Consider the following 15,393-nt stretch of genomic DNA (forward strand, 5'->3'; position numbering starts at 1 on the left):
GCATTTGGATAAGCGACAAAGATTACGCTAAGCAGTATGTTAAAAAACGATGTTGACATCGGTCATTTTAGGTCAATGACATGTTCTGACATCTGAGAAGTCCATGGAAGATGTATAATGCGGTTCCTGTTCCCAGTAAATTCAAAATGAGCACCAGGAACTACCTTATATAGCAAGCCCGAGAGCAAGGAACACGTTGGTTTTAACCTTGATCTGACCTTCATACCTGACCCTAGGTCGATGTAGTTTGTTCATTCAATTGTTGTATTGCGTATGAAAGCATCTCAGAGATGTATGGCTTTGTCTAAAACTCCGTTGTTGGATCAGATTGAACGATTCCCTATAAATTGCCTTCGCTGAAACCGTGGCCTGACTCTGACCTGACATAGAGCAACGACCTTACTAGGAACATCTAAATGTTTGACGCCAGACCATCCGTCATTCAATTGTGTACAGCCATCCAAAATTTGGAAAATTCGGAAAAAAAACCTTCGAGGATGTCAATTTGACACCCACCCGAGCTCGTGTTAAGAATTCGGTGGCACAAAGGTATTTTGAACATATCAGAATACCATTATGTGATGCTTAAGTACTATGATCAGCCAAGCTGCAATAGCTTTTTATCAGCCGTGGCATTGAACGATAGAGCAAGGTGTCCATCTGTTGTGATCAACGCTGTATAGCTGAAACACATCCATCCCAGAGCGGCGAAATTCCTGCACCGTGGCTAGGGCGTGACGAAGAGTCAATAGCTCGCCTTGTCATTAAACAACAGCCCTGACGAGGCGCAGTGCATTGTTGGGCCAGGTGGGCGGGGGTGGTGTTCTTGTGCTGGTCGTGACCGCGCGCGTGCCGAGCCCCCCATTGTCCTCGGCCGGCCGCGCGACACCGGTGCCCGCGCTCACGTGGCGTCGCCGCCCGGCCCTAGTCCAACGGTCACGTGGGAGGCGCAGGCTTCAGCAGCCAGCTCAGACATGATATGCCCCTCCGGTCCCTGCTGCGACGGCGGCAGTGTGCTGGCATGTCGTGTACGTGCGCCGTGCATGCGTCTGTTGTCTGCGCCCAGGACGTGGCAGCAGTCAGAAAATGACCGCTGTTTTGACTGTTGCCTGCATAGTATGGAGTATAGGCTCATCGGCTGCCATGTGTGTTTAGCGTTGCAGCCCTGCCGGACGCGATATAATGCCAGGGCTGACTATTTATAATGCCAGGGCTGACTATAATGCCAGGGCTGACTATTTCTGAGTTCGTTTCCCCTGACGTAGTGTTCGTCCGCTTGCAACTTGTCCTGGTAATAATCGCAAATTCGCCGAAGAGGCCTTTTCGTGGGCTGCTACAGTCCACAGTTCAATTCATGCATTGTGACATTGTTTAGTGGGAGTATATCTTTCGCACCATCACGCCTCAGCTGCCAACAAGGAGCGTTTCCCTCGTACTATCCTGGCGACGCGCAAGACACTGCGCTATCATTGAAACAACATGGGGCAGGGCAGGTCTGTGTCTGAGTCCGGGATGCGTTGGACTCAGTGTGCCGGCAGACCTGTTTGGGTCCAGATATGTCGGACTCGGCGTGCTGGGTGGGCCTGTGAGTTCGGGATGCATCGAACTCGGTGTATTCGGTGTACTGAGCAGACCTGTGTTTGAGTCCAGATGCCTCGAATTCGGCGTGCTGGGCGGACCTGTGTTTTTAGTCCGGGATGTGTCAGTCTGGGATGCCTCGGACTCGGCATACTGGGCGGACCCGTGCTTTAGTCCGGGATGCGTCGGACTCGGTGTACTGAGCAGACCTGTGTTTGAGTCCGGGTGCGTCGGACTCGGTGTACTGAGCAGACCTGTGTTTGAGTCCGGGTGCGTGGGACTTGGGGTACTGGGCAGACCTGTTTTTGGGTCCGATATGTGTCGGGCTCGATTGCAGGACCAACCCAAATCTGACTGTATTCGGGTACAGTCATGGTTAGCAGGCAATGACACATGCGATTGGAAACCATACGTAGGTGTTTCCTAAAGCCCACCCGTAGTACACGAGCATTACAGGCCTGCAATACACGAATGCTGTCACTGATGTCAAGAGCCTGCGTCATTATCCGCTCCCGCAGAGTACTGAGTAGGTCACCTTGGCTTGACCGATCGCTGCTGAGGCGTGCTTCCCAAGCTCCGATTGTGGGAGCTTGTAGCATACTGATTGCTAAATGTAGCATTTAGCATCCATGGAACAGAACAAGGCTGTTATCAAGTCAACTGTAACGGATGAAACCTGTTTATATGTGAGGTGCGTCGAAGATCGAACTGATTCTTTCCAATTCTTACATGGCCTACCCAAAAAGTTGTCACTATCTGCCTCGCCTCCCCGTTAAGTAATAAGTGAAGTAAGCCACATACACCACGACTTTCACGGAACTGACCGGGGCCAGCGCCGTCTGCTGATCCTAGCCCCGCTTCGAATGACTCGTTGCGATGCGCCAGTGTTGAGGCACGGTCAGCTCACGGACAGCACGCCGTGCTGATCTTGCTGACCGTGCTGACCGTGCAGGCCGTGCTGACCGTACTAACCGTACTGACTGTGCTGGCCGTGCTGACTGCTGACCGTGCTGACTGCTGACCGTGCTGACCGTGCTGACCGTGCTGACCGTGCTAACTGTGTTGACCCCGCGATCGCCCTGAGCCGACGCGAGCGCCGGTCTGGGCTGGACCGGACGTCGCTCTGGGCCGGACGGGACGTCGCTTTAGGCTGGGCCGGACGCCACTCTGGGCCGAACCGGACGTCGCTCTGGGCTGAATCGGACGTCGCTCTGGGCCGGACGGGACATTGCTCTGGGCCGGACGGAACGTCTCTCTGGGCTGGACAGGACGTCTCTCTGGGCTGGACCGGACGCCACTCTGGGCCGGACCGAACGTCGCTCTGGGCCCGGCGTGAGCACCGCTCTGGGCTGGACCCGACTTCGACACACCGGTCCGCCCCTGCTGGCGTTGAGCCAAGCCTCTCTCCCCAGCCAAGTGGCTGTACCAGACGGCGCTGACGCTGGTGCTGCCGCACGGGATGGACGGCACGGGACCGGAGCACTCAAGCTGTCGCATGGAGCGCTTCCTCCAGCTCACCGACTCCAGGGAGGACGCCGTCGACGGTGAGGCTTTCACCAGCGGCCTGGTGTCAGCGGCGGTCGGTGTGGCCCGGTGGTCGCGGGCGGGTTCAGCGCTCCGGGTCAGGCGCCTATGTGGTACTCACGCCCACGTTCATGATGGGTTTGTTGACGGTGCGCAAAGCCGAAGTTAGGCCCTCACTCCCGATATGTTCCGGGGAGTTGTTCACCGGCTCACGTGTTCAGCTTTCGCAAGTGAGGTGTTTTTTTTTTTGCTGCATATCCAGCGCTAAGAGATTACGCCCTCGGTTCGCATGCCTGAGACTTCAGCATGGCTATCTGTGGAGGAAGGCGAGACCCCGCCGCTATCACGCAGCGCCAGACTTCTCGGAGTTGTAACGTCTCCTGCGGAAGCCGCGTCCTTCCGAGCGGGCGGGAAAGCCGTGCGCTCGCTCTGCAAGACCCGTTCGCCGACTCTAACCGCCGCTCTCTCCGGACAGGCGACAATGTGAACCTGCACATCATCAACCCGACCACGCCGGCGCAGTACTTCCATGCGCTGCGCAGGCAGATGGTGCGCGACTTCCGCAAGCCGCTGGTGGTGGTGGGACCTAAGATGCTGCTGCGCTACCCGGCCGCCGTCAGCTCGCTGGCAGACATGGCACCCGGCACACAGTGGCAGCCCGTGATAGGTGAGAGAGTGCGCCTCACGTTCACCCTGCGAGCGAGTCTCACGCACAGACACCCAGACACGCGCTACCCGGCCGCCGTCAGCTCGCTGGCAGACATGGCACCCGGCACACAGTGGCAGCCCGTGATAGGTGAGAGAGTGCGCCTCACGTGCACCCTGCGAGCGAGTGAGTCTCACGCACAGACAACCCGCGATACATATGCCTGTGACAGCTGAGAGGGCCACTGGCAAGCGTCTTCACAACCTGCATTGGGTGCGATTAGGTACATTAAAGCACGCGGACGCGGAAGCACCACACCAATGGATCTGTACTTCAGTCGTGTTCAGTTCCACGTGGCACGCACGCCGCCGGTCCCTCTCCCCCTACCCCAATCGCCCCCTCGACCGCAGCGGCCGCCGGCGCGGCGTGTCCGAGAGCGGCGTGACGACGCCGGCGGAAGCCGGTTTCGGCGGTCGGCGATAGGCGGGTGTCCGGAGACGTCCGCTCCCGGGGCGGTGTTTTACGCGGATGTCAGCTCCCGGCCCGACCACGTCCGCCGTGTCGGAGCCCGCAGCCCGGCTGGGGCGGGCCCGGCAGGGAAGAGGTGCTGCTCGGGGGCCGGCTGCGCCGCCCAGGCACGCCGGGGCGGGTGGTATGGGGTCACAGAGGCACGACTGTGGTGCAGTGAGATGGCGTGGTCCGGGCTGGGGCCCGGTGGAGGGCTGGAGAGCTGTTGACGGCGCTGAGAAGTGCAGACGTTATTGTCAGCCTTTCAGGTGCGGTGTTTGGTTTACTGGCGTGGTTTTGTGGCGTACTGCATGGTGCGGTATCAAACCATTTGAACCCTCGTCAACGGCTTTTTTCCAGAAATTACCATAGTTGTTTTGGGCAAGATCCCTGAATGAACACTGATGAATCACACAGCCAGTTGCAACGTAATATTCCCTTACGCATCTCGCGTTCACGCTTTCCAGATATAACGGTCGTCAACTGTCTCCCAATGCTTTGTGTGCTAGGTACGATGACACAGTCAGCATAGTTTTGTCTGACCTCGGCAATGCCGTACTAAGGAGCATATTTATTAAATAAATAAATTATGCTGTCTAGAGCAGTCTTTTCCAATTAAAAGTATACCAATGGTTATGGAACCTTATTTCTCTAAGATGGTGCAGTGCTTGTGAAATGTAAGGCATGATAAGTATTGAAGGGAATCCCGATGATCTGCAATAATTACATGCGTGAGTTTCGTTAAGTAAGGTGTATGTTTTTCATGAATTTTCGGTCACTGACCTTGCTCACTGAATCAAAAAGCTCAAATATCAATAATATGGTCGAACGGATATCATCTTAATTCTGATCTTATTTCATTATATCTGATGCTTGCTTCAATGGCTTTAAATGTATTTCCTTTTAGTCATGTTTTACAAAAGTGCTGATTTCAAGGCCAATAATGTCTTGGACCGTTCTTTTCACAATTTAGCCAAACACATCTTGATGAGTTGTCGGTGATGAGTCGCGATGGGCGTGGTACATTTAGTGATTTAGTTCAAGAACGGAATCAGCTCCCTCTTTTCCACTTTCGTATTCATCAGGTTGCGAATGGATAGTATGGCAAGCATGGCTTCATTTCGACGTTCATACTTGTTATTGGCTGTAATAGCTTGTTTTTGGATCGTTCAAACCCTTGGTTTCTGGTGGTACTTGAATTCGGCATCGACCCCAATACAATTTTTGTGCGCAGCCATGTTGCGCTGCCTTCTCGTTGGTTTCCATACAGCCGTAGACAGGCGGCGCGCGTGCGGAGTAGTCGCGTTACCCTTTGCGCGACGAGATGTGGCGCTCCCTGCTTATGATGAGCTGCGGCGGCGCGCTGGCCATACAACGGGCGCCGTACGTGACGCGAGACGTGGCGCACGCGCGCACCGCTGGCTCGCCCGCGGACGTCCTCGGCGCCGGTGCGCTGGCCGAGCAGCGGGCTCTGCACGTGGCGCGGGACGTGGCGCACGCGCGCACCGCTGGCTCGCCCGCGGACGTCCTCGGCACCGGTGCGCTGGCCGAGCAGCGGGCGCCGTACGTGGCGCGGGACGTGGCGCACGCGCGCGCATGGCTGGCTCGCCCGCGGACGTCCTCGGCACCGGTGCGCTGGCTGAGCAGCACGCGCCGTACGTGGCGCGGGACGTGGCGCACGCGCGCGCATCGCTGGCTCGCCCGCGGGCCTCCCCGGCACCGGTGCGCTGGCTGAGCAGCGGGCGCTGCACGTGGCGCGGGACGTGGCGCACGCGCGCGCATCGCTGGCTCGCCCGCGGGCCTCCCCGGTACCGGTGCGCTGGCCGAGCAGCAGGCGCTGTACGTGGCGCGGGATGTGGCGCACGCGCGCGTATCGCTGGCTCGCCCGCGGGCCTCCCTGGCACCGGTGCGCTGGGCGAGCAGCGGGCGCTGCACGTGGCGCGGGATGTGGCGCACGCGCGCGCATCGCTGGCTCGCCCGCGGGCCTCCCCGGCACCGGTGCGCTGGCTGAGCAGCAGGCGCTGTACGTGGCGCGGGATGTGGCGCACGCGCGCCCGCCGGTGGCTCGCCCGCGGGCCGCCTCGGCACCGATGTGTACCGCCGGCCGCATGCGCCGGCCCGTCTGTCTCAAGTGGAGCCTAGAGCTGATGACGGCCGAGTGCCGTCTGGCCACTCCACTCGCCGCTCAACCCGCTGACCGGCGGCGGCGAACCTCTCCACCAGCCGCCCTACCCTTCCGGCGGTGCCATATGACCAAAGTAGTGGGTGCGCCCCAAAGCCCAAATCATCATCATCATCTACCCTTCCGGCCATGTGCCGCTACTGGGCGGCCGCGTGGCGCACGGCGTGCACGACCGGAAGGCGGAGGCGACCGGAAGCGTGCTGGTGGAGCTGTGCAGCGCTGATGACCCACACTCGGTGCCGGCCTTCCCGACCACCGACAAACAGGTGGCGTTCCTGGACGCCCTCCCGCTGCCCAGCCACCAGTGGCTGGGAACCAATGATGGGGCCGAGCAGCAGGTGTACCGGGACGCTTCGGCGACGCGTCGGTGGTCATCAAGCCAGCCTGGATGACGCCCGGGACGCACCGGTTTCACGGCGACGTGGAGGACTGCGTCATGCTGCCGAAGAGTGGCGGGCTCGACAGCAAGGCGTGCAAAAAGACGGCCGGTTACCCGTGCGAGTACTGGCTGTGAACCGCTGCAGCATTGGTGGTCTGGCTCGAGCTATGGGCAACCACCAGAAATATTTGCTCATGTTCTGTGTTTTTTATATGTGGTCCCTTATGTTATGCGGTATCTTATGGTTTCAAATTGTATTATTGGTAAATAATCCTTGATGGGAAGGGGCGTATGCTCGTGCGGGCCCAGTCGAACCCCTGCGATGCCCGGGTATCCGAAGGCTTCGGCTAAATTTGCGTATTAAGTGTATGTTGGCATGCAAAATCTGCTGGCTTCGGAGAGTGAAAGTAACATTGAAAACAGTCGGTGTCCTGAGGTATGCTGTCGCCAATAACTGGTGAAAGATGAGGCCTGAGATATGGCAACACGTCGGCAGCCATTGGGTGTGTGGAAGTCGTACCTGTCACACTGTGCACTTTGTTGTACCGTTTGTGGTATTTAAAGTGGCATGTGGCCAAGGCACGCCGGCTTATCAAATGCGCAAATCACAGAACATCTCCGTAAGGCCAAAATTTGTGGTTGCTTTCGAGGCATCGAGACCTTTGGAGACCTGTTGTCAAAAACTTGGTCCGGATAACCTCGACTTTTTTAAATCTCAACCAATCCAATGTCTGCTTTACGTGCAGCACAACATGGTTTCACTCCAGTTGGTGCTCCTTCATTGCTTGAGGATATCAGTGAGTGACCAAAACGAAATACACTGATTGTTGCTTGATGTTAGTGCGATGCTTCTCAACCTTGTGCCCAGTTTTACCAAGGTTGACAGGGTGCGTACACTAAAAACGTGAGATTAATTCTGTTTTACGAGTGGACTGCGTCCGTATGTACTGAGTACTGGGAGTATGGGGTACGAGAGTCCGTATGGGGAGTGCTGGGGTGTCTATTGCTACCTCAAACTGGTTTGCTGGCGTCCCGTGGCTGGTTCATGCTACGACGATGCTCATTAAGAATTTGGCTTGTTCTCAGTACAACATGTCAGTTCGTTCAATGAAACCTAATTTTCAATATAGTATGCCCTTGTGGCTCTGGAAATATTCTTATGCATCTTCTCAACACTGCTGTCCCCAGTTTTGTACTTTGTTCATATCAACCCTGGATCAAGAAACGGAAATGCTGATCTCGCACCTCCATGTTAATCGGAGTCTTCTTGATTGTGCCTGTACAGTAGGCGAGTTCGGGAGTCACGTGCGTTTGCGGCCAGATGCCCGCTGCTCGAAAACATAGGTTATCCTGGGTGAACTTTTATGCGTCTTCTTTCGTTAACGCTCTTTAACAGATCACATACCACACGACATTGTGCGGTAAAAGGTGGCTGGTGCCTTGGCTCGAAGCGACCGGCCGAACCCTATCTCTAGAGCCGGGCGAGCGCCGCCGTCCTGACCGGCCGTCGGTTAGTGCGCTGTTTGCGGTGACACCCCCCGAGGCGCGGATGTGGGCACTGACGCTGATAGCACTGACGCTGCCGGTGCATCCCGGCCCCCTGGAGGGGGGAGGGGGGGGGGGGGGCGGCAGCCAGAGCGGTACAGCGCTGCGGCAGAGGGCGTGGCTGTGGTTAAGCACATAAAGCTCAACGTGAGCAACCCGGCTCATAGGTACAGTGTGTGTGTGTGTGCTTGGAGCATGGGTCGCGATATTTGGGATGATGTGACGGCAGTACGCCACGCGGTGCCTCATTAATGCGCGGATCGCGTGACGTCATCACAGCCAGAATGCGAGTTACGCTGGATCATAGATCATGGCCGTTTTGACCGACGATTTGTTTGTTTCGTGTTTCCATTGACCTTTATGGTAGAAACGCCTGGATATTTGTACAGTAGGAGTTGTGTCCGCTGCAGTTTTACTGCTTGCCATTGGCGTTCTGCGGCAGTCTTGCCCTCAGTCGAGCCGTGTAGGAGTTTGGTGCGTGAGCTCTGTCCTTTTGAAGTTCGGCCCGTACCACTTATGTCGGGTTGCCGGATTATTGCGTAGGATATGTCTGAGGCGGTCTTATGTAAGAGTTTGTTTTGCATAAGTTTAAAAAACATTAATGCTGTTATGCAGTGGCTCCGATTGGATCGCAAATCACAGCCGTGCCTGGGTATGTAGCAGTTTTTCTTCCAAAAGAGAATGTGAAACATTTGAAGATAACGAAGCAAGCTTCAAATATGATGAAATTAGCTCACCCATAACTATGGGTATGCTTTTCAGTGTAAAAGGCTCATCTAGACAACGGAATATTTGCTTTTCAGTAAATTTGTTCCTTCGTATGCCGTTGTTTGATTGTGTCTTGGAACGTTCGTATGACGTTGAGGTGCTGCCAAACTAACCGTGCGAAGCTGCCAACCTAGCATTCCCTTGTATTGCTTCAAAGTCATCAGTAGATGGCGGTGGCAGTCCTGGGAGCGTTCGCTGAGCGAAATACTGTTATATGTTCGTGTTTTGGCTCTTTCTCATGATGTTCTTTTGTATTTGTCCGTGAGTTTAAGAGGTTGACTTGTGTTCACAAACTCGGTTGTAACGCTAGTCAAGTTATTCTATTACAAGTCTTATATCCGTACTAACTAGCAACCGTGTCCAACTTCTTATGCTAGCACGAAACGTGTCATTGTCATTGAAATCTGAACTGATTCCTCATTATTGATTGAAGGCCCTTTGATGTATTCTATGTTTGGAAAGTGTGCTCACGGACCCTAGATCTGAGCGGCTCGACGATGATCTTGTTCCTGGCCTGGAACGCCGCACGGTTTATGGGATGGCAGGATATGAATGATGTTGCTGTGACATGAGGCATGCCTGAATGGCCTTGAAATAGTCTGCACGGAAAAGTCTGCATTTCCTTGCGGGTCGGTGGCTCAGAAACTAGAGGTTTTTATTTCTTAAAGGGAGTGTCCCACATTTGTATGGGGGTTTCGATTGCAGTAGCCATCTTGAAGATCATTCGGTGTATTTCCCAGACCTGCCCTTCTTAAGACCTAAAACCCTCGGGTTTCAGAGCTACATTCCCGCGAACATGTGCAGACTATTTCGTGCAGACTATTGAAGTTCCCCCAGACATTCATGATGCGATAAGAACATCATTTAAAACCTGCCATTGCACTGGCCGTACGGCGCTCAAGGTCAACAAAAATATAACTCGGGTCGTCCGGGACCGGTTTTCGTGGGAACGCTTTTCAGATATAACAGAAGTCAACTATTTCTCAACCAATGTTGTGCAAGCCCTACAAGATTCCGGTGCGAATGACGGTTTGCCACATAATACAAGAACTGTCCATTTTTATTGGCTATTTAGGAATCGGGCTTGTAGTTGAACAACTTAATAATAGCGCTAGAAATGAGTATATGAATGCAAGTAAGACGTTAAACTTACGGATAAATATGCAAGAACACTACGAGAAATGGTTAAAGCACGAATATTGAACCATATTTGGTTTAGCACACATCCAGCACCGCCTCGGGCCACCACTCAGGGGACTGAAGAACTACAAGTGAGTGCTGTCATACAAACGTTTCACTACGCAATCAAATGATGGCGTATGGGTGAGCATATTTACTAACCAGAGATTTTGTGTTGTCCAAAGTAGTCTTTTCCACATAAAGGTACGCAATTAGCTGTAAATGAGCCTACTTCATCGTATCTGATGCTTGCTTCAGTATCTTCTAATGTGAAACATACCCTTTTAGAGGGACAGGGCCGTAAACCGCACCGATTCAATGGCTACTTCAGCTCAAGACCCCATACAAATTTGGAACACTCCATTTAACATTACCTTAATGCTGCAAGAAAAAGTGGAGCAGGCAATGCAAAAATGTAATAAGTGCTGTTGAGACAGCTGTTGAATCGCTTTGTGCTTATCGAGCTTAACATTTCCCTGCGCGTCAGTTGTGTTTGCGGCTAGTCTTCGTCAGCTGCTCCTCGCCCTACCCCCCCCCCCCCCCCCCCCCACCCGGGCACCTCTGGCAAGCCGCACGGACATTTCCGCACGCATGTTTAAGGCAACAGGCCCCACACGGAGACGAGCCCAGCGGAGGACGGCATCGAGGGACACTCAGTGGGGCGTGCAGAACGGAGAAGCTCCTCACAGTTTTTTTTTTTTAAACGGCGCGTTGTCGGATGTTGGCGCGGCCTTTGCATTGCCCTGATATGTAAAATCGGAATTTTAGCAGAGTCTAACGATTTGACGTGTGGGTGAAGACGATACCGGCTCGTTAACCAATGCGGTCTATGTTCGGCCTCTGGCTGGAGTCTGGCACCTTTCTGTCATATAAATGGGGTTAACATTGCGTGCAAGCCTCGTTTGTAGTAATTGTGTCGTGACGGAGCAATGTCGCGTAAGCGCTTCGCCTTCATAAGTCATATCTTTTTGTTGCCCATGAAAGTTTTGACCAGAGGCCACGTCGTGTAAATGTGGTGCGTGTCACTACAGTTGAACGTGAAAGGGGTGTAGGTAAAAACTGTATTTTTGGTAGGATTAGCCACATGACATTGCTCATAGCAGGATATTCTGCAAGACGTTTGCACGTTCGTCTTCAGAAGAGGCCGGGGAGCATGCCACCACAAGGGCTTGAATGTTGGTATAACTACAAACGCGATGCACGTTCAGATTCATCGGCATATGCTAGTGCGCATATTGTTTAAAAAGCATGTTTCCGTCATGCTCACATCTCCAAATCGATCCACATCGGATCGCTGCTGATGCCTCGCAGGGCACGGCCGTCCTGCCGGGGCGGTAGTGCCCCGCCCGTCCGCCGGCCGCTCGTCTCCACTGTCCGGCACCGTGCCGCGGTTCGTCAGCGCCGACGCATCGGCGCCGGTGGCTCACGTGCCATGCTGACGTCAGCGCCGCCGGGGCGCGCGCCAGCGGCGTGCGGGTGTGCGTTGGAGCCGCCGCCGGCGCCGGCCGCGGGCGGTCAGCGCGCCGCGCGCTGCCCGGCCGGCGGCGCTGGCTGCTGGTGACGGCGCGACGTCTGCCGCCCCCAGCCCAGTATGGCCCGTCATGGGTGTTGGCGGCCGCTCGCCAGGTGACGTCACGCCAGCCATGGAGCGGCGCGTGACGTCGGCGGGACGCTACTGCGCAGCCGGTGGGGGGGGGGGGAAGGGGGTCTGATGCTGCCAGACGAGCGGCGCCACAGCTGACGCCCGCAGGGCTGTCTCTGTGATGACCTCACTGGGTGTGGAATGGACCGGAAGCTGTAGTCCGAAGGCCCTGAAGGGGCAGACACTTTTGTCCGAGACGCCGTGAACCCAGTGTCTCGTTTTTCACGCGAAGGTGGACCAAGGGCTTGACGAATATCCCGCGTGAGGCATGCATGCTGTGTGCTCAGTATCGCCCTTGGGCAACGTTAATTGACTCATTGACTGCGTACGATGTTGTGTTGTGTGGGCATAGGAGCAGAGCCCCCATCACATACTGGGTTTACTCTACTCCCTCCCCTCCCCCTACTTTTTGCACATTTCTTGGCCCTGTTCTGTTACTTGCTTTCAGTTGGATGTACTTAGTGTTGTGATTGTCTACTTTTTCCTGAAGTTAGAATGAAAACGAAACGTGAGACCGCTTGGAAATGAAGTCTATTGAAGACAAAAATGTAAGTAGGAAGAGGAGATATTCAGCAGCAAATGAATGCCCCTCTCGTAAATAGCGCAAACACAGATGTGATTCAGTGACCGAGGGTTGGCTTGCGTGGCGGCGTGCATCAGTGGACCCGGAGGCCGAGCCGCGGCTGCTCACATACCAGCCGGTCTGATGCCGGCGGGCCGGCGGGGGGGGGGGGGGAGGGACACGACGCCGGGCGGGGCCGGCGGGAGAGGCGGCGCCGGGCGGGGCCGGAGGGAGAGGCGGCGCCCGGAGGGCCGGCCGGCCGCCAGAAGCTCGCCGCCCACCGCCTCCGGCCAGCCAGAATCATCGCGGTGGAATGTCCCCGGCGCATCTGTCCCGCTTCCGGTCAGGTGGGGGCAGCGTGGTCCTCTGAAGTCGACTCACTGGGTGGGGGTGGGTGGCGGTTGGGAGCGTGGGGAGGGCGACTGCTGTCGTGCTGCCCGATGAACGAGAGAGTGGCGCCACCGGTGACCGGCGACGTGGGCCCAGCCTCGGGTGTTTCAGGCGTTGGTGGGGTTTTGGATGTGTCGGGCTTAAAATGGGTGTCATTGATGGATGCGATCGTAGAAAGTATCGTCACTTTCCTGGATTACTTGGGCGAATTAGGCCGCATTTTTATTTGGCCCGAATACTGTCGTTGGTATTGTGCACGACAAAGGCGAGGGCATGTGACGCCCACTCATGATTGGACATTAATTTAGTCACACTATACTTTCTGGTAAAATCTCTGTTGACCTCCCAGCGATCAACAGGAACTTGTCCGCTGGATCGTGATGGTTACTGCGACGTCATTGATGAGGCGATCGAGACCGCCCAAAGGTCTCCCCTAGAAGCGACACTGTCGCGCGCTTCTGCCAGACGGGTTCATTGGTGCCGGAGACGGAATGACGCGACAGTTATACACCGAAAAATGACGGTGTTTATCAACCGAAACCCGATGCACGAATTATTGGTCCGGGTCTGCAATGCTCTGACGCCCGCGTGCCTTGAACTCGGGTCTTGCATTCCACGACACTGCCGTCGGACATTACTATATGTGTCAACGCCTTGTCACGGGCGTGGCGTGGGTGCGGCGCCCCAACCCGGCTCCAGATGGCCGCGGCTGTGCTGTGAGCGATCATTAGCCCGATGCTCCCTGTGAGCGATCACCAGCCCGATGCTCTCTGTGAGCGATCACCAGCCCGATGCTCCCTGTGAGCGATTACCAGCCCGATGCTCCCTGCGAGCGATCACCAGCCCGATGATCCCTGTGAGCGATCACTAGCCCGATGATCCCTGTGAGCGATCACCAACCCGATGCTCCCTGTGAGCGATCACCAGCCCGATGCCCCCTGCGAGCGATCACCAACGCGATGCTTCCTGTGTGCTGGCCGTTCCATCGGCTGTGACTGTCCGGCAAGGGTGGACACATGAAGTCAGCTTAGGCGTTTCCCCGAACACCGCTGTCTCTCTTTTCTTACTCCTCGTTGTCATGTGATGATGGTGACTTACCCGTCACTGTTTCACCGCCCGACATCTGCAAAAGCCGCTCCGGCCTGTCCGGCAGCGGGCGGCATTGTGCCCGGGGGTGGCTCGCCTGACGCCGTTCTGTTCGCAGATGACGCGGAGGTGAGCGCGACCCAAGTGCGCACGCTCGTGTTCTGCTCGGGCAAGCACTACTACGCGCTGGCGGCGGAGCGGGCGGCGGCCGGCCGGCAGGACGTGGCGCTGGTCCGCCTAGAGCAGCTCACGCCGTTTCCGACGCAACAGCTGAACGACATTCGCGACAAGTACAGCCGGGCCGACAGTAAGTAACTAGTACAGTTAGTCAGGCTGACAGTGAGTAACGACAAGTACAGCCGGGCCGATAGTAAGTAACAAGTACAGTCGGGCCGACAGTGAGTAACGACAAGTACAGCCGGGCCGACAGTAACAAGTACAGTCGGGCCGACTGTGAGCAACGACAAGTACAGCCGGGCCGACAGTAACAAGTACAGCCAGACCGACAGTGAGTAGCGACACGTACAGTCAAGCCAACAGTGAGTAGCGACAAGTGCAGCCGGGCCGACTGTGAGCAGTGACAAGCGTACCCCTAAATCATTTCTGCTGTTTGTAAGGCTTCGTTTGCATCGGCATGATTTTAATACTGGCGAGTAATGGAAAAAGTGTCGGTCATTCGCTCTGTTCCCTGCCCTTGCAACATTGTCCTTACAATATTAAGAGTTTTGAAACATTCCAAAACATGACTTTTTGTTTCAAAACTCAATATTGCGACGTCGCTAGCGCCTGCATCATGGCTACCTGATTGATATGCCTTGCATTTGCACTGCGCCAAACAATCTAAAAGATAACTAAAAGTTGTATGTTTTGCAAGTCTTCCTTTTCGCCTCCACCGTTTTGGACCCTCCGTTAATTCGCTGGTGCGCTTACCGTTGCGGTACCCCGTGACCTCCCTGGGTCACCGTTTGGTGTCATCGCGCCGCCGCCGGGCATGGGTGGCAGACTCCTGCGTGGCCCCCACGGCCGCTCGGTCGTCTCGGACGCTCGCGGACCGCGCTGGTGGCCCGCGCCCGGGCGGCAGTGTGGTCCGGCGCCGAGGGAGCGTGCCGCTTGGGCCGAATCGGAGGCGTCGGCGGAGCGTGCGGGAGTACGCCGGGGTGCCGGCGAAGGGGACGTTAATCAAGGCGGGAGGAGGGGCCGGGGAGTGCGCCGGGATGCCGGCGGAGGGGACGTTAATCAAGGCGGGAGGAGAGGCCGAGGAGTGCGCCGGGGTACCGGCGCCGAGGGCGCGTGGGCCAGAGCGGGAGGAGAGGCCGAGGAGTGCGCGGGGGGGGGGGAGGGCGTGAGTCAAGACGGGAGGAGAGGAGCCGGTTCGGAGAAGTTTCAGCCACCCGCTGAAGCTCGC

General features: G+C 56.1%; 1 protein-coding gene across 1 annotated transcript in view; it reads left to right on the forward strand.

The window, feature by feature from the left end:
* LOC119103165 (putative 2-oxoglutarate dehydrogenase E1 component DHKTD1, mitochondrial) overlaps positions 1–15,393 on the forward strand; it is a 39,110-nt gene that overhangs the window by 17,539 nt on the left and 6,178 nt on the right. The window contains 3 exon segments of the mRNA XM_037226618.1: positions 2,991–3,122; positions 3,578–3,769; positions 14,107–14,295. Of these exon segments, the coding sequence (XP_037082513.1) occupies positions 2,991–3,122; positions 3,578–3,769; positions 14,107–14,295 (513 nt within the window).

This window comes from Pollicipes pollicipes, unplaced genomic scaffold, assembly GCF_011947565.3.
Source record: "Pollicipes pollicipes isolate AB1234 unplaced genomic scaffold, Ppol_2.1 Scaffold_2555;HRSCAF=2994_pilon_pilon_pilon, whole genome shotgun sequence".
NCBI classification, from domain to species: domain Eukaryota; kingdom Metazoa; phylum Arthropoda; class Thecostraca; order Pollicipedomorpha; family Pollicipedidae; genus Pollicipes; species Pollicipes pollicipes.